An 18,636-nucleotide genomic window follows, 5' to 3' on the forward strand; every position below is an offset into this window, starting at 1 on the left:
GCTGAAGTATCCCCAAGGACTGATCTGGTCTTGGTAGATTGCATCTACTTAGAGGCCACGAGCCTCTTGCTGCTCCGGATCTACTTCAGAGGGAATCTTGAAGGAGTTAGGCTTTATTAAGAGCTGAGACCCCCACAGATCACAAGCCGGGGGGGGGGGGGGGGGGCTGAGATCTGTCGGACCCCTTGTTGCTACGTCAGAGTAATGGAGCAGACGGCCGCACGTGACTGTTCTGCTCATTTTATCTTTATGGAGCTGGTGGAGATCACCGAGCGCAGCGCTCGTCAGATCAATTACAGATTAATGGACTAATGCTCCAATATTCTGATGGAGTGACGAGGGGTCCGACAGAGGTATGTGGGACCCCTCTATCGGGATCTGGGGGGGGGGGGGGGCTTCTGCACGGAGATCCCCACTGATCAGCAAGTTGAGCCCTATCCTGTGAAGTGAACAAGAAGAGAAGATACTGTCACTGGAGGCTGCAGTGTAGGAGAGGGATGACATGGAGGGATGACTCTATTCCCGATCCCTGGGAAGTCTGGAAGACGGGTCACTGGACAATGAGCAGCCAAGGAGACCATGTACAGAGCCTCACACTACTCACATGAAACCAGGATGGACCAGAGATCTCTAAAAGTGGGGAGAGAGGATTCATATTCCAGGATTGTAGCTTCACCAGGTGCTTTGGGGCCATGTCCTCACACTGCTGTGTTCTAAGCTCTGTGCAGCTAGTGTGAATTATTAGTCTTGGTGAGATGTTTAATCGTACCTATGTGTGTGGTGTTAGTAGCCGCAGGACTGTGATTTATATGGACTTACATTCCAGGATTCTAGCACCAGGGGTTTGTCCTTGCACTGCTGAGCTCCCTGCAGTCATTATTAGGTATTGTCCCTGGAGATCTGTGTGTATCCATACCTTTGTGTATGTTTCTGGTAGCAGCAGGACTGTAAAATATGGATTTGCATTCTAGGACTGTAGCATCTCCAAGTGCACCAGGGGTTTGTCCTTGCACTGCTGTGCTCTGTGCTCCCTGCAGTCAGTGTTAAGTATTGTCCTTGGAGAGTGTAATCATACCTTTGTGGTGTGGTGTTAGTAGCAGCAGGACTGTGACATGGATTTATATCACAGGATTAATGGGTAATCGGGGCATGTCCTCACACTGCTGTGCTCATAGCTCTCTGAACAGATCTGTATCACAGTCCCTACTTTCTCAGTGACTGCTGTAGTCGTCATTTAGAAGCCTGCTACAGATTTTAACTCAGAAAATAGGAAAGTGGCTGTGGCGCTGCTAAGAGCACAGCAGTGTGAGGACACGCCCCTAGTGCACTTAGAGAAACTGCAACCTGGAATCAAAATTCACTAATAGACACTGAAAACATGGACTATTCTTCCAGAAATCTCTCCATCCCTAATAGATAAATAAATCTAAATGGTGTTCAGATAATGCGACACTTACTACAACTATATGTCCCAGCATTCCCTGCGGCTGTGGAGTCACTACCGGCTAATCCCTCAGCACGGGCCGCAGTGCACCTCCCGCCCTGAGGCCATCACAGCACAATGGACACAACATCCCAATACAGGGAGGAGAAATTCCTCGCTTGCCAGCTTTAAAGATGGCGTCTGCGCAACCTCCGACACGCCCGACAGGAAATGACGCAAGACGTTGGAAGTTTCCATAGGAACCACGTCGCGTCCCGGAAGTTGCCATTAAAACCGCATATTTACGAGTATCCAGAAGCTGAACTATGCCTGCGGTACCGGCAGAAGGTAAGAGCCGCGCTGTGACTGCCGAATATTGTAGAACTACTAGTCCCAGCATGGACACTGGAGCTGGTGTGAATAACTCCTTGTTTACCAGGCCTTTTTTTTTTGTATATGCTGGTTGTACAGCCTGGTAAAAATCTATATTTTTAAATTGTATTCATGTATTATTGATATTAATGTTTATTCTTTATATGTATGTGTATTAGTAAATATTTTTTACAGTATTTCTAAGAAATGTATTTTATTTGTTTTATTTGTATTTTATTCAGTTTTTAAAATTTTCTTTGCGTCAAAAGTTTGCTAAATTGGTTCCAAGAAGGGAACCTGCTCCCAACTCCCAAAATATGTAACTAATGCAATGCCCCCACACATCTATCTATAGCCTCCTCCTCATACTGCCCCCACACATCTATCTATAGCCTCCTCCTCATACTGCCCCCACACATCTATCTATAGCCTCCTCCTCATACTGCCCCCTTATCTATAGCCTCCTCCTCATACTGCCCTGTTATCTATAGCCTCCTCCTCATACTGCCCCCCTTATCTATAGCCTCCTCCTCATACTGCCCCTTATCTATAGCCTCCTCCTCATACTGCCCCTTATCTATAGCCTCCTCCTCATACTGCCCCCACACATCTATCTATAGCCTCCTCCTCATACTGCCCCCTTATCTATAGCCTCCTCCTCATACTGCCCTGTTATCTATAGCCTCCTCCTCATACTGCCCCCCTTATCTATAGCCTCCTCCTCATACTGCCCCCCTTATCTATAGCCTCCTCCTCATACTGCCCCCCTTATCTATAGCCTCCTCCTCATACTGCCCCCACACATCTATCTATAGCCTCCTCCTCATACTGCCCCCTTATCTATAGCCTCCTCCTCATACTGCCCTGTTATCTATAGCCTCCTCCTCATACTGCCCCCCTTATCTATAGCCTCCTCCTCATACTGCCCCCCTTATCTATAGCCTCCTCCTCATACTGCCCCTTATCTATAGCCTCCTCCTCATACTGCCCCTCATCTATAGCCTCCTCCTCATACTGCCCCCTTATCTATAGCCTCCTCCTCATACTGCCCCCACACATCTATCTATAGCCTCCTCCTCATACTGCCCCCTTATCTATAGCCTCCTCCTCATACTGCCCCCTTATCTATAGCCTCCTCCTCATACTGCCCCCCTTATCTATAGCCTCCTCCACATACTGCCCTCTTATCTATAGCCTCCTCCTCATACTGCCCCCTTATCTATAGCCTCCTCCTCATACTGCCCCCTTATCTATAGCCTCCTCCTCATACTGCCCCCCTTATCTATAGCCTCCTCCACATACTGCCCCCTTATCTATAGCCTCCTCCTCATACTGCCCCCTTATCTATAGCCTCCTCCTCATACTGCCCCCTTATCTATAGCCTCCTCCTCATACTGCCTCCTCCTCATACTGCCCCCTTATCTATAGCCTCCTCCTCATACTGCCCCCTTATCTATAGCCTCCTCCTCATACTGCCTCCTCCTCATACTGCCCCCTTATCTATAGCCTCCTCCTCATACTGCCCCCTTATCTATAGCCTCCTCCTCATACTGCCCTGTTATCGATAGCCTCCTCCTCATACTGCTATGTTATCTATAGCCTCCTCCTCATACTGTCCCTTATCTATAGCCTCCACCTCATACTGCCCCCTTATCTATAGCCTCCTCCTCATACTGCCCCCTTATCTATAGCCTCCTCCTCATACTGCCATGTTATCTATAGCCTCCTCCTCATACTGCCCCCTTATCTATAGCCTCCTCCTCATACTGCCATGTTATCTATAGCCTCCTCCTCATACTGCCCCCTTATCTATAGCCTCCTCCTCATACTGCCCCCCTTATCTATAGCCTCCTCCTCATACTGCCCCCTTATCTATAGCCTCCTCCTCATACTGCCCCCTTATCTATAGCCTCCTCCTCATACTGCCCCCTTATCTATAGCCTCCTCCTCATACTGCCCCCTTATCTATAGCCTCCTCCTCATACTGCCCCCTTATCTATAGCCTCCTCCTCATACTGCCCCTTATCTATAGCCTCCTCCTCATACTGCCCCCTTATCTATAGCCTCCTCCTCATACTGCCCCCTTATCTATAGCCTCCTCCTCATACTGCCCCCTTATCTATAGCCTCCTCCTCATACTGTCCCCTTATCTATAGCCTCCTCCTCATACTGCCCTGTTATCTATAGCCTCCTCCTCATACTGCCCCCTTATCTATAGCCTCCTCCTCATACTGCCCCCTTATCTATAGCCTCCTCCTCATACTGCCCCCTTATCTATAGCCTCCTCCTCATACTGCCCCGTTATCTATAGCCTCCTCCTCACACTGCCCCCTTATCTATAGCCTCCTCCTCATACTGCCCTGTTATCTATAGCCTCCTCCTCATACTGCCCCCTTATCTATAGCCTCCTCCTCATACTGCCCCCTTATCTATAGCCTCCTCATACTGTCCCCTTATCTATAGCCTCCTCCTCATACTGCCCCCTTATCTATAGCCTCCTCCTCATACTGCCCCCCTTATCTATAGCCTCCTCCTCATACTGCCCCCTTATCTATAGCCTCCTCCTCATACTGCCCCCTTATCTATAGCCTCCTCCTCATACTGCCCTGTTATCTATAGCCTCCTCCTCATACTGCCCTGTTATCTATAGCCTCCTCCTCATACTGCCCTGTTATCTATAGCCTCCTCCTCATACTGCCCCCTTATCTATAGCCTCCTCCTCATACTGCCCCCTTATCTATAGCCTCCTCATACTGTCCCCTTATCTATAGCCTCCTCCTCATACTGCCCCCTTATCTATAGCCTCCTCCTCATACTGCCCCCCTTATCTATAGCCTCCTCCTCATACTGCCCCCTTATCTATAGCCTCCTCCTCATACTGCCCCCTTATCTATAGCCTCCTCCTCATACTGCCCTGTTATCTATAGCCTCCTCCTCATACTGCCCCCTTATCTATAGCCTCCTCCTCATACTGCCCCTTATCTATAGCCTCCTCCTCATACTGCCCCCTTATCTATAGCCTGCTCCTCATACTGCCCTGTTATCTATAGCCTCCTCCTCATACTGCCCTGTTATCTATAGCCTCCTCCTCATACTGCCCCCTTATCTATAGCCTCCTCCTCATACTGCCCCCTTATCTATAGCCTCCTCCTCATACTGCCCCCTTATCTATAGCCTCCTCCTCATACTGCCCCCTTATCTATAGCCTCCTCCTCATACTGCCCCCTGATCTATAGCCTCCTCCTCATACTGCCCCCTGATCTATAGCCTCCTCCTCATACTGCCCCCCTTATCTATAGCCTCCTCCTCATACTGCCCCCTTATCTATAGCCTCCTCCTCATACTGCCCCCTTATCTATAGCCTCCTCCTCATACTGCCCTGTTATCTATAGCCTCCTCCTCATACTGCCCCCTTATCTATAGCCTCCTCCTCATACTGCCCCTTATCTATAGCCTCCTCCTCATACTGCCCCCTTATCTATAGCCTCCTCCTCATACTGCCCCTTATCTATAGCCTCCTCCTCATACTGCCCCCCTTATCTATAGCCTCCTCCTCATACTGCCCCTTATCTATAGCCTCCTCCTCATACTGCCCCTTATCTATAGCCTCCTCCTCATACTGCCCCCCTTATCTATAGCCTCCTCCACATACTGCCCCCTTATCTATAGCCTCCTCCTCATACGGCCCCTTATCTATAGCCTCCTCCTCATACTGCCCCTTATCTATAGCCTCCTCCTCATACTGCCCCCTTATCTATAGCCTCCTCCTCATACTACCCCCTTATCTATAGTCTCCTCCTCATACTGTCCCTTATCTATAGCCTCCTCATACTGCCCCCTTATCTATAGCCTCCTCCTCATACTGCCCCCTTATCTATAGCCTCCTCCTCATACTGCCCCCTTATCTATAGCCTCCTCCTCATACTGCCCCCTTATCTATAGCCTCCTCCTCATACTGCCCCCTTATCTATAGCCTCCTCCTCATACTGCCCCTTATCTATAGCCTCCTCCTCATACTGCCCCCTTATCTATAGCCTCCTCCTCATACTGCCCCCCTTATCTATAGCCTCCTCCTCATACTGCCCCTTATCTATAGCCTCCTCCTCATACTGCCCCCCTTATCTATAGCCTCCTCCACATACTGCCCCCTTATCTATAGCCTCCTCCTCATACTGCCCCTTATCTATAGCCTCCTCCTCATACTGCCCCCTTATCTATAGCCTCCTCCTCATACTGCCCCCTTATCTATAGCCTCCTCCTCATACTGCCCCCTTATCTATAGCCTCCTCCTCATACTGCCCCCTTATCTATAGCCTCCTCCTCCTCCTCATACTGTCCCCTTATCTATAGCCTCCTCCTCATACTGCCCCTTATCTATAGCCTCCTCCTCATACTGCCCCTTATCTATAGCCTCCTCCTCATACTGCCCCCTTATCTATAGCCTCCTCCTCATACTGCCCCCTTATCTATAGCCTCCTCCTCATACTGCCCCTTATCTATAGCCTCCTCCTCATACTGCCCCTTATCTATAGCCTCCTCCTCATACTGCCCCCTTATCTATAGCCTCCTCCTCATACTACCCCTTATCTATAGCCTCCTCCTCATACTACCCCTTATCTATAGCCTCCTCCTCATACTGTCCCTTATCTATAGCCTCCTCATACTGCCCCCTTATCTATAGCCTCCTCCTCATACTGCCCCCTTATCTATAGCCTCCTCCGCATACTGCCCCCTTATCTATAGCCTCCTCCTCATACTGCCCCCTTATCTATAGCCTCCTCCTCATACTGCCCCCTTATCTATAGCCTCCTCCTCATACTGCCCCCTGATCTATAGCCTCCTCCTCATACTGCCCCTTATCTATAGCCTCCTCCTCACACTGCCCCCTTATCTATAGCCTCCTCCTCATACTGCCCCCTTATCTATAGCCTCCTTTTCATACTGCCCCCTTATCTATAGCCTCCTTTTCATACTGCCCCCTTATCTATAGCCTCCTCCTCATACTGCCCCTTATCTATAGCCTCCTCCTCATACTGCCCCTTATCTATAGCCTCCTCCTCATACTGCCCCTTATCTATAGCCTCCTCCTCATACTGCCCCTTATCTATAGCCTCCTCCTCATACTGCCCCTTATCTATAGCCTCCTCCTCATACTGCCCCCTTTTCTATAGCCTCCTCCTCATACTGCCCCCACACATCTATCTATAGCCTCCTCCTCATACTGTCCCCTTATCTATAGCCTCCTCCTCATACTGCCCCCTTCTCTATAGCCTCCTCCTCATACTGCCATGTTATCTATAGCCTCCTCCTCATACTGCCCCCTGATCTATAGCCTCCTCCTCATACTGCCCCTTATCTATAGCCTCCTCCTCATACTGCCCCCTTATCTATAGCCTCCTCCTCATATTGCCCCCTTATCTATAGCCTCCTCCTCATACTGCCCCCTTATCTATAGCCTCCTCCTCATACTGCCCCCCTTATCTATAGCCTCCTCCTCATACTGCCCTCCTTATCTATAGCCTCCTCCTCATACTGCCCCCCTTATCTATAGCCTCCTCCACATACTGCCCCCTTATCTATAGCCTCCTCCTCATACTGCCCCCTTATCTATAGCCTCCTCCTCATACTGCCCCTTGATCTATAGCCTCCTCCTCATACTGCCCCCTGATCTATAGCCTCCTCCTCATACTGCCCCCTGATCTATAGCCTCCTCCTCATACTGCCCCCTTATCTATAGCCTCCTCCTCATACTGCCCCCTTATCTATAGCCTCCTCCTCATACTGCCCCTTATCTATAGCCTCCTCCTCATACTGCCCCCTTATCTATAGCCTCCTCCTCCTCATACTGCCCCCTTATCTATAGCCTCCTCCTCCTCATACTGCCCCGTTATCTATAGCCTCCTCCTCATACTGCCCCCTTATCTACAGCCTCCTCCTCATACTGCCCTGTTATCTATAGCCTCCTCCTCATACTGCCCCCTTATCTATAGCCTCCTCCTCATACTGCCCCCTTATCTATAGCCTCCTCCTCATACTGCCCCCTTATCTATAGCCTCCTCCTCATACTGCCCCCTTATCTATAGCCTCCTCCTCATACTGCCCTGTTATCTATAGCCTCCTCCTCATACTGCCCCCTTATCTATAGCCTCCTCCTCATACTGCCCCCTTATCTATAGCCTCCTCCTCATACTGCCCCCACAGATACCCACCACCCTGTCAGTGGTCAGTCTCCCAGTTTGTGTCCTGAGACTGGTGACAGCTTCGGGGGGACATTATGCCTTGTATGAATGTGATGGCAATGTGTCCCCAGGGCTGCAGCAGAGGAGGAGAGATCACAGCAGCATCCATGAGGCGGTGCGCTGCGGACACGTGGAGGAGCTGGCGGCCATCGTCAAGAGCGGGACCAGTGTGAACGAGGTGGATCCGGTGCACAGGTTCACACCGCTGCACTGGGCGGCACATGCCGGGAGCCTGGAGGTAAGTCATAGCCTCCATGTACCATATGATATTGTACCCTAAAGCAACAGGACAAGATCCATGCTTGGTGTCAGGGAATCCGAACAAGTAAATGGGAGCTGACGGAGACAGTGTTAGTGAAGGCTCGAGTCCCTGACCAGTGCTTATAGTGTGGGACTATCCTATGGTCACCTGTATTATTCAGCTGAAACACTCCTTTAAGAATAAAATGTTAAAAAAAGAAAAACCACCCTGTGAAGGATTGAGTTTGTCTTTAAGGGGAACCTGTCTCCACATTTTTCACAAAATGCAGCTAGTGCCAGTTAAAGAGGACCTGTCACCCATAATTTCGGTAAGCAGCTCCTAGTGCTTAAACAAACGCCGCAGTGTTAGAGTGATAGCGTTACCAGAAACCTCCGGTAACGCTATCGAACACTGCGGCGGAGTACAATGTAATCATCGGACCGCTCGCAAAGCGGGGGGCGGTCTGAGGCGCTGCCTCTTCCCCGGACTGCCCCGTTTGCTCCATAGGCCGGCAGTGACTAACCACGCCCCAACCCTGCCCCCTCATGAATACATCAGACCGCTTTTCGAACGATCCAGTGATTACATTGTACCCCGCCGCAGTGTTTCTGGTAACACTATCCTTCTAACACTGCAGCGTTTGTTCAAGCACTAGAGCTCTTTGTGCCGAAATTATGGGTAACAGGTCCTCTTTAATAGGACTCTATAGGAACCTAACTGACCCCCTTCTTTTGGCTAAAAATTGTTTCCCTCACATCCCCATAAAATCTTGCCCAATCCAGCGGCTCCTCCCCACTTTCCATTCTCACCATTCAGCCCTAGATGTCATGTGACCAGGGTGATGTCATCTACCCCATGTACATATCTGATCACATAAGACCACAGCAGCCTCCCCATCCCCATGGAGGCTGCTGTGATTTCATGTGATCAGATAAATACATGCGGTAGATTTTGCAAATGTTAGGTAAAGGCCTTAGATGACATCACCCTGGTCACATGACATGGATATGAAATGAATGATGAGAAGGAGGCATGTGGCATGGGGAGGAGCTGCTGGACTGCGCTGAGCAGGACATGCCACCTCTGGGGACTTACTGGTGATGTGAGGGAAACAGAAGGGTGTCAGTGAGTTGATAGGGCTCTATGGGAACCTGTCACGAGCTGTGTTTGTGAAAAATGTGGTGACAGGTTCCCTTTAAGTATCATTCACTATCTGACCCATTTCCAGTATGTCTGTCATCCTTCAGTGTCTCCACTGGTTACTGTGGCACGGAGCCAACATCACCGACGTCACCACCAGAGGATGGACAGCCACTCACCTAGCCGCTATAAAAGGGCAAGATGCCTGCATGCAGGTACAGAGCAAGAGCAAGGGTCACCACCCTACTGGATCTATCCTATCCGTCTATCTATCTTGATAGATCCGAATTCATTATTTCAGGCTCTGATCCTCAGTGGAGCAGACTTGTCAGCACTGGATGACAGGCGCTGCACTCCTACACACCTGGCGGCTTCTCATGGACACTCATTCACTCTTCAGACCATCCTGCGTAGTGGAGCAGTGAGTACAGTCTTATAAGTAGCATAGAGTATATGTAAGGCACTGCTGGGTGCAAGTTATAGGGATATATTTATTACAGGATGCAAACATCCGTGACATCAATGGCTGGACACCTGTACATTATGCTGCATTTCATGGCCGACTTGGCTGCTTACAGCTCCTTGGCAGGTGGAGCGCATCACTGGAAGAAGTGGATAACAATGGAAACCCACCAGGTATTAATCACTACAATATAATACTAATTTACATAATAATACTGCCCCCTATGTACAAGAATATAACTACTATAATACTGCCCCCTATGTACAAGACTATAACTACTATAATACTGCCCCCTATGTACAAGAATATAACTACTATAATACTGCCCCTTATGTACAAGAATATAACTACTATAATACTGCCCCAATGTACAAGAATATAACTACTATAATACTGCCCTCTATGTACAAGAATATAACTACTATAATACTGCTCCCTATGTACAAGAATATAACTACTATAATACTGCCCCCTATGTACAAGAATATAACTACTATAATACTGCCCCCTATGTACAAGAATATAACTACTATAATACTGCCTCCTATGTACAGGAATATAACTACTATAATACTGCCCCCTATGTACAGGAATATAACTACTATAATACTGCCCCCTATGTACAAGAATATAACTACTATAATACTGCCCCCTATGTACAAGGATATAACTACTATAATACTGCCCCCTATGTACAAGCATATAACTACTATAATACTGCCCCCTATGTACAAGAATATAACTACTATAATACTGCCCCCTATGTACAAGGATATAACTACTATAATACTGCCCCCTATGTACAAGAATATAACTACTATAATACTGCCCCCTATGTACAAGAATATAACTACTATAATACTGCCTCCTATGTACAGGAATATAACTACTATAATACTGCCCCCTATGTACAGGAATATAACTACTATAATACTGCCCCCTATGTACAAGAATATAACTACTATAATACTGCCCCCTATGTACAAGGATATAACTACTATAATACTGCCCCCTATGTACAAGCATATAACTACTATAATACTGCCCCCTATGTACAAGAATATAACTACTATAATACTGCTCCCTATGTACAAGAATATAACTACTATAATACTGCCCCCTATGTACAGGAATATAACTACTATAATACTGCTCCTATGTACAAGAATATAACTACTATAATATTGCCCCCTATGTACAGGAATATAACTACTATAACACTGCCCCCTATGTACAAGAATATAACTATTATAATACTGCCCCCTATGTACAAGAATATAACTATTATAATACTGCCCCCTATGTACAAGAATATAACTACTATAATACTGCCCCTATGTACAAGAATATAACTACTATAATACTGCCCCCTATGTACAAGAATATAACTACTATAATACTGCCCCCTATGTACAAGAATATAACTACTATAATACTGCCCCTATGTACAAGAATATAACTACTATAATACTGTCCCCTATGTACAAGAATATAACTACTATAATACTGCCTCCTATGTACAAGAATATAAGTACTATAATACTGCCTCCTATGTACAAGAATATAACTACTATAATACTTCCCCCTATGTACAAGAATATAACTACTATAATACTTCCCCCTATGTACAAGAATATAACTACTATAATACTGCCGCCTATGTACAGGAATATAACTACTATAATACTGCCGCCTATGTACAAGAATATAACTACTATAATACTGCCTCCTATGTACAGGAATATAACTACTATAATACTGCCCCCTATGTACAAGAATATAACTACTATAATACTGCCCCTATGTACAAGAATATAACTACTATAATACTGCCTCCTATGTACAAGAATATAACTACTATAATACTGCCCCCTATGTACAAGAATATAACTACTATAATACTGCCCCTATGTACAAGAATATAACTACTATAATACTGCTCCCTATGTACAAGAATATAACTACTATAATACTGCCTCCTATGTACAAGAATATAACTACTATAATACTGCCCCTATGTACAAGAATATAACTACTATAATACTGCTCCCTATGCACAGGAATATAACTACTATAATACTGCCCCTATGTACAAGAATATAACTACTATAATACTGCCCCCTATGTACAAGAATATAACTACTATAATACTGCCCCCTATGTACAAGAATATAACTACTATAATACTGCCCCCTATGTACAAGAATATAACTACTATAATACTGTCCCCTATGTACAAGAATATAACTACTATAATACTGCCCCCTATGTACAAGAATATAACTACTATAATACTGCCCCCTATGTACAAGAATATAACTACTATAATACTGCCCCCTATGTACAAGAATATAACTACTATAATACTGCCCCTATGTACAAGAATATAACTACTATAATACTGTCCCCTATGTACAAGAATATAACTACTATAATACTGCCTCCTATGTACAAGAATATAACTACTATAATACTTCCCCCTATGTACAAGAATATAACTATTATAATACTGCCCCCTATGTACAAGAATATAACTATTATAATACTGCCCCCTATGTACAAGAATATAACTATTATAATACTGCCCCTATGTACAAGAATATAACTACTATAATACTGCCCCCTATGTACAAGAATATAACTACTATAATACTGCCCCCTATGTACAAGAATATAACTACTATAATACTGCCCCTATGTACAAGAATATAACTACTATAATACTGTCCCCTATGTACAAGAATATAACTACTATAATACTGCCTCCTATGTACAAGAATATAACTACTATAATACTGCCTCCTATGTACAAGAATATAACTACTATAATACTTCCCCCTATGTACAAGAATATAACTACTATAATACTTCCCCCTATGTACAAGAATATAACTACTATAATACTGCCGCCTATGTACAGGAATATAACTACTATAATACTGCCGCCTATGTACAAGAATATAACTACTATAATACTGCCTCCTATGTACAGGAATATAACTACTATAATACTGCCCCCTATGTACAAGAATATAACTACTATAATACTGCCCCCTATGTACAAGAATATAACTACTATAATACTGCCCCTATGTACAAGAATATAACTACTATAATACTGCCTCCTATGTACAAGAATATAACTACTATAATACTGCCCCCTATGTACAAGAATATAACTACTATAATACTGCCCCTATGTACAAGAATATAACTACTATAATACTGCTCCCTATGTACAAGAATATAACTACTATAATACTGCCTCCTATGTACAAGAATATAACTACTATAATACTGCCCCTATGTACAAGAATATAACTACTATAATACTGCTCCCTATGCACAGGAATATAACTACTATAATACTGCCCCCTATGTACAAGAATATAACTACTATAATACTGCCCCCTATGTACAAGAATATAACTACTATAATACTGCCCCTATGTACAAGAATATAACTACTATAATACTGTCCCCTATGTACAAGAATATAACTACTATAATACTGCCTCCTATGTACAAGAATATAACTACTATAATACTGCCTCCTATGTACAAGAATATAACTACTATAATACTTCCCCCTATGTACAAGAATATAACTACTATAATACTTCCCCCTATGTACAAGAATATAACTACTATAATACTGCCGCCTATGTACAGGAATATAACTACTATAATACTGCCGCCTATGTACAAGAATATAACTACTATAATACTGCCTCCTATGTACAGGAATATAACTACTATAATACTGCCCCCTATGTACAAGAATATAACTACTATAATACTGCCCCCTATGTACAAGAATATAACTACTATAATACTGCCCCCTATGTACAAGAATATAACTACTATAATACTGCCCCTATGTACAAGAATATAACTACTATAATACTGCCTCCTATGTACAAGAATATAACTACTATAATACTGCCCCCTATGTACAAGAATATAACTACTATAATACTGCCCCTATGTACAAGAATATAACTACTATAATACTGCTCCCTATGTACAAGAATATAACTACTATAATACTGCCTCCTATGTACAAGAATATAACTACTATAATACTGCTCCCTATGTACAAGAATATAACTACTATAATACTGCCCCTATGTACAAGAATATAACTACTATAATACTGCTCCCTATGTACAAGAATATAACTACTATAATACTGCCTCCTATGTACAAGAATATAACTACTATAATACTGCTCCCTATGTACAAGAATATAACTACTATAATACTGCCCCTATGTACAAGAATATAACTACTATAATACTGCCCCCTATGTACAAGAATATAACTACTATAATACTGCCCCCTATGTACAAGAATATAACTACTATAATACTGCCCCCTATGTACAAGAATATAACTACTATAATACTGCCCCTATGTACAAGAATATAACTACTATAATACTGCCTCCTATGTACAAGAATATAACTACTATAATACTGCCCCCTATGTACAAGAATATAACTACTATAATACTGCCCCCTATGTCCATATAAAATGGAAATAGAATTGCATATTGCTTGTATGTGCATACATTGTACGGTATCTACATTACATGATATCATGTTCCTGTCCCTGTGCAGTACATCTTGCAGCCATGGAGGGGCATCTTCACTGCTTAAAATTCCTCCTCAGTAAAGTCTCGAGCTTCACTCGTGCTGTAGAGGCGAGGAACAATAAGGGAGAGAACCCTAAGGAGCTGGCGAGAAGATTTTACAAGGAGAGGATCATTCAATATATAGACAGCATGGAGTATGAGAGGGACCATCCAGAAGAGGGCGAGAGTGAGTATAGACCAGATCTGGGGAGTATTTCTGCATCTGTGAGCTCCCTCTAGTGGTGGCTACAGGTAGTGAGAATGTTGTCATACATCTCTAGGAGAATTGGAGATGCTTCTGTATGTGACGTACATTATTTGCTCTGTCAGATCTAGTATTTCCGGCTCACGTCGCGGCACTGAAAGGTGATCTGGTTACCCTCCGGAAACTGGTAGAGAGCGGAATAATTAATATTAACGAACGTGATGACAAAGGCTCCACCCCCTTACATAAAGGTAAGTGTGATGATGCAGTGTGATCTGAAATACAGCCATGTTCAGACCTGTCCTGAAAATCTGCATGTGCTGTGCCCCTCAGCCGCCGGCCACGGGCAAGTGGAGTGCATCCAGTGGCTGCTGGAGATGGGGGCCGACCACAACATCCCCAACGAGGCCGGAGAGACCCCAAGAGATGTCGCTAAAAGGTAGTAGTCATTACTGCACATGTGAGGGGGCGGGGTCTAAGATTCAGAGTGTCCCCTGCAAGTTACTGTAGAGACTATAGGACTTATACCAGTGAACCCCCACAATGTATCTACACCCCAACACGCATCATCTCCCTTATACCTGTGCCCTATTACGGCAGCTATCGGGCTCCATTACCTAATCATTGCTGATGGAGCATTTCTCATTGCATAACTTAAATGCCCCAACCCACTTGGCAGTTACAGGCTTAGACTGTCCCCACCCCCTTGGCAGTTACAGGCTTAGATTGTCCCTCTCGTTGAATATCCCCTTAAAATTTTCAGTTAAAGGTTGATAGTGTCAGATGCAGGGTGTCCCCTCCCCCTTGGCAGTTGTCATTGTGGTTTCCTCAGGTTTGCACAGTTATCGGCTGTAAAGCTCCTGGGGGGAGGAGCAGATGAAGACTCCGAGGAGGAGATCGGTGAAGATGATCCTCTGTTTTTTGAGAGACACGGGGTAGAAGGAAGCACCGACCAACAGGACGACGTGAATATGAGCGCCGCCCAGAGGAAACAGGCCCGCAGTATGTACACAGCTCAGAGGAAGCGGGGAGCAGTATGTACACAGTGGCGCTCAGAGGAAGCGGGGAGCAGTATGTACACAGTGGCGCTCAGAGGAAGCGGGGAGCAGTATGTACACAGTGGCGCTCAGAGGAAGCGGGGAGCAGTATGTACACAGCTCAGAGGAAGCGGGGAGCAGTATGTACACAGCTCAGAGGAAGCGGGGAGCAGTACGTACACAGCTCAGAGGAAGCAGGCCCGCAGTATGTACACAGCTCAGAGGAAGCGGGGAGCAGTATGTACACAGCTCAGAGGAAGCAGGCCCGCAGTATGTACACAGCTCAGAGGAAGCGGGGAGCAGTACGTACACAGCTCAGAGGAAGCTGGGAGCAGTATGTACACAGGTCAGAGGAAGCAGGGAGCAGTATGTACACAGCTCAGAGGAAGCAGGGAGCAGTATGTACACAGCTCAGAGGAAGCGGGGAGCAGTACGTACACAGCTCAGAGGAAGCGGGGATCAGTACGTACACAGCTCAGAGGAAGCGGGGATCAGTACGTACACAGCTCAGAGGAAGCGGGGAGCAGTATGTACACAGCTCAGAGGAAGCGGGGAGCAGTACGTACACAGCTCAGAGGAAGCGGGGAGCAGTATGTACACAGCTCAGAGGAAGCGGGGAGCAGTACGTACACAGCTCAGAGGAAGCAGGGAGCAGTATGTACACAGCTCAGAGGAAGCGGGGAGCAGTACGTACACAGCTCAGAGGAAGCGGGGAGCAGTACGTACACAGCTCAGAGGAAGCGGGGAGCAGTACGTACACACCCAAAAGCTTTCTAAAGCTTTACTTTAGACTAAGGTGCAGCTCAATGTAGAGAGCCAAGAGCACAGCAGTGTCAGGACACGCCTCCAGTGCACCTGGATGAGCTCCTGCTGCTACTAACAACCCATGAAATGCAGAGGTCTTTGTCCTGGTGGGATGATACATTACATCTTTCTTGCAGTGAGGGCCTACGATAAAATGAAGGAACTGGAGAAGCTCCTGGAGATCGCAAAGAGCAACTTTAAGCATCTGGGCGGCATCCTGGAGGAAGAAAACCAGAGGAAGAAGGAGCAGAAGGAATCTGAGAAGTAAAGTTATAGCACGCAGTGAAATTCTAGTTATAATGGATGTTGAAGGGGACCGGTCCCTTGTTATATAAGGAGCTCACAGCTCGGCCTTCCTTATACAATAGAGAATATAGATAGAGGTTAATCACTGTGCACCCCCAAAGCATAGATGGTTCTGTCACGTGATGCTGAGCTGAGACATCATGGGATTGATAGCAAAGCAGATAGGAAGAGAAAGCAGGGAAATGTGGAACTCTTACACCTAATAGCTTTCTTTCTGTATTTAGGGTGATCAGAGACCTGGAGGCGCAGCTGGAGTACGAGCGCCTGCGCCGGGAGAAGATGGAGATCCAGCTGGACGAGTACAGGGTGCGCATCTCTCAGCTGAACAGCACCCTGGAGCAGATGAAGCCGCCGTCCAGAGCCAGCAGCGTAAGTACAATGTGCAGGAGCACTCTAAGCTTCCACAAAATGGTCACTTTAGGGGGAAACAAAATGTACAAACCCCACCCCCTTTTTGATTAACAACGCCCCCTACCCACCCATTTGACGGTAAGTAAGCATGTATCATATGCATCACTGATGTGGAGTAGGACTTTAAGTATTAGAGAGATATAAAAAAAATTAACTTGCATACTCCCCTTCCAGTGCTCCATGAGGTTCCTCTTCTTCTCTTTGCGTGTAACAGAGCAGGCAGAGAGGTGTCCATGCGCTCTGCCCATTAGCGCACACTATGACGTTATCAGCAGACTTCCCAGACCTTTGTGTATGTTGTTAGTAGCAGCAGGACTGTGAAATGTGGATTTATATTCCAGGCCTCTAGCTTCTCCAAGTGCACTGGGGGCGTGTCCTCACACTGCTGTGCTCTGCATTGAAATGCTGCACAGCTCCTCCTGTCTTCGTTGTGTGACTGCTATGATATTCAACTGTAAACTTGCTTTTACGGAGAGGAGTAGAAGGGCTGTGGAACAGAGGGTTAAGAGCACAGCAGTGTGAGGACTCACCCCCAGTGCACTTGGAAAATCCATACTTCAGTGCTGAGAATTACTTTGTGTACGTTTCCCTGGAAGCGCCGACTTGAAGGGATGTTCTAGGATTATTACACTGAGGGCCTTTCCTTATTATAGGTCATCACTATCTGATCGGGGGGCAGACCCCTCCATTAGCTCATCCCCCTCTTATGTTTTCTCTCTGTAGAAGCTGCCTGAGGCGTATAAGGAGAAGAAAAGCTCCAAGAAAAGATCATCTCAGCAGCTGAACCCTGGCGGAGTGTTTGTGAGGAGAGGATCGGAGAAGTAGCCATCACAGTAATCGTGTGTACCATATACATCACATGATTAGAGGGGTTCTCTCATTTTGGCAAATTACTGTTATTTGTTGCATGATAAAAAATTAAACATTTTTCCAATATACTTTCTGTATCAATTCCTCACGGTTTTCTAGATCTCTGCTTGCTGTCAACCTATAGAAAGCTTCTATGTTGACTTCCGGTGGACAGAAATCTGACCATGGTCACACAGATGCACGGCTCGTTAGTATCAGGGTGGGTTATCAGAGCTGTGTGATATAACGAGCTGTGCACCTGTGTGACCAGGGTCAGATTTATGTCCACTGGAAGCTTTCTATAGAATGACAGCAAGCAGAGATCTAGAAAATTGTGAGGAATGGATACAGAAAGTATATGGGAAAATTGTAGAACTCTTCATTATACTAACAATAACATTTATTTGCCAAAATGGGAATACCCCTTTTAATCATAGGAAAATAGTATGATAAATAATCTTATTTGTGAGGGCGCGTTCACACGTTGCGTTTTGACCTGCGTTTTCATTG

General features: G+C 45.5%; 1 protein-coding gene across 1 annotated transcript; it reads left to right on the forward strand.

The window, feature by feature from the left end:
- Positions 1-1,682: 1,682 nt before the first annotated feature.
- Positions 1,683-18,439, forward strand: ANKRD42 (ankyrin repeat domain 42). Its single transcript, XM_072133999.1, has 12 exons — positions 1,683-1,771; positions 8,106-8,272; positions 9,523-9,630; positions 9,717-9,836; positions 9,916-10,051; positions 14,501-14,701; positions 14,845-14,970; positions 15,053-15,158; positions 15,552-15,721; positions 16,698-16,824; positions 17,091-17,235; positions 18,001-18,439. The coding sequence occupies exons 1-12, from the start codon at positions 1,750-1,752 to the stop codon at positions 18,100-18,102; spliced, it is 1,530 nt and encodes a 509-aa protein (XP_071990100.1). The 5' UTR covers positions 1,683-1,749; the 3' UTR covers positions 18,103-18,439.
- The last annotated feature ends 197 nt before the right edge of the window (positions 18,440-18,636 follow it).

This window comes from Engystomops pustulosus, chromosome 2 (assembly GCF_040894005.1).
Source record: "Engystomops pustulosus chromosome 2, aEngPut4.maternal, whole genome shotgun sequence".
Lineage (NCBI taxonomy): Eukaryota > Metazoa > Chordata > Amphibia > Anura > Leptodactylidae > Engystomops > Engystomops pustulosus.

What these genes read in the sequence shown, in the direction of transcription:
- ANKRD42 (XM_072133999.1), top strand. Translation starts at nt 1,750, where the DNA reads ATGCCTGCGGTACCGGCAGAAG. An exon ending in CACATGCCGGGAGCCTGGAG is followed by an intron (nt 8,273 to 9,522) that starts GTAAGTCATAGC and finishes GTCATCCTTCAG; the next exon opens with TGTCTCCACTGGTTACTGTG. An exon ending in CCAAGAGATGTCGCTAAAAG is followed by an intron (nt 15,159 to 15,551) that starts GTAGTAGTCATT and finishes TGGTTTCCTCAG; the next exon opens with GTTTGCACAGTTATCGGCTG.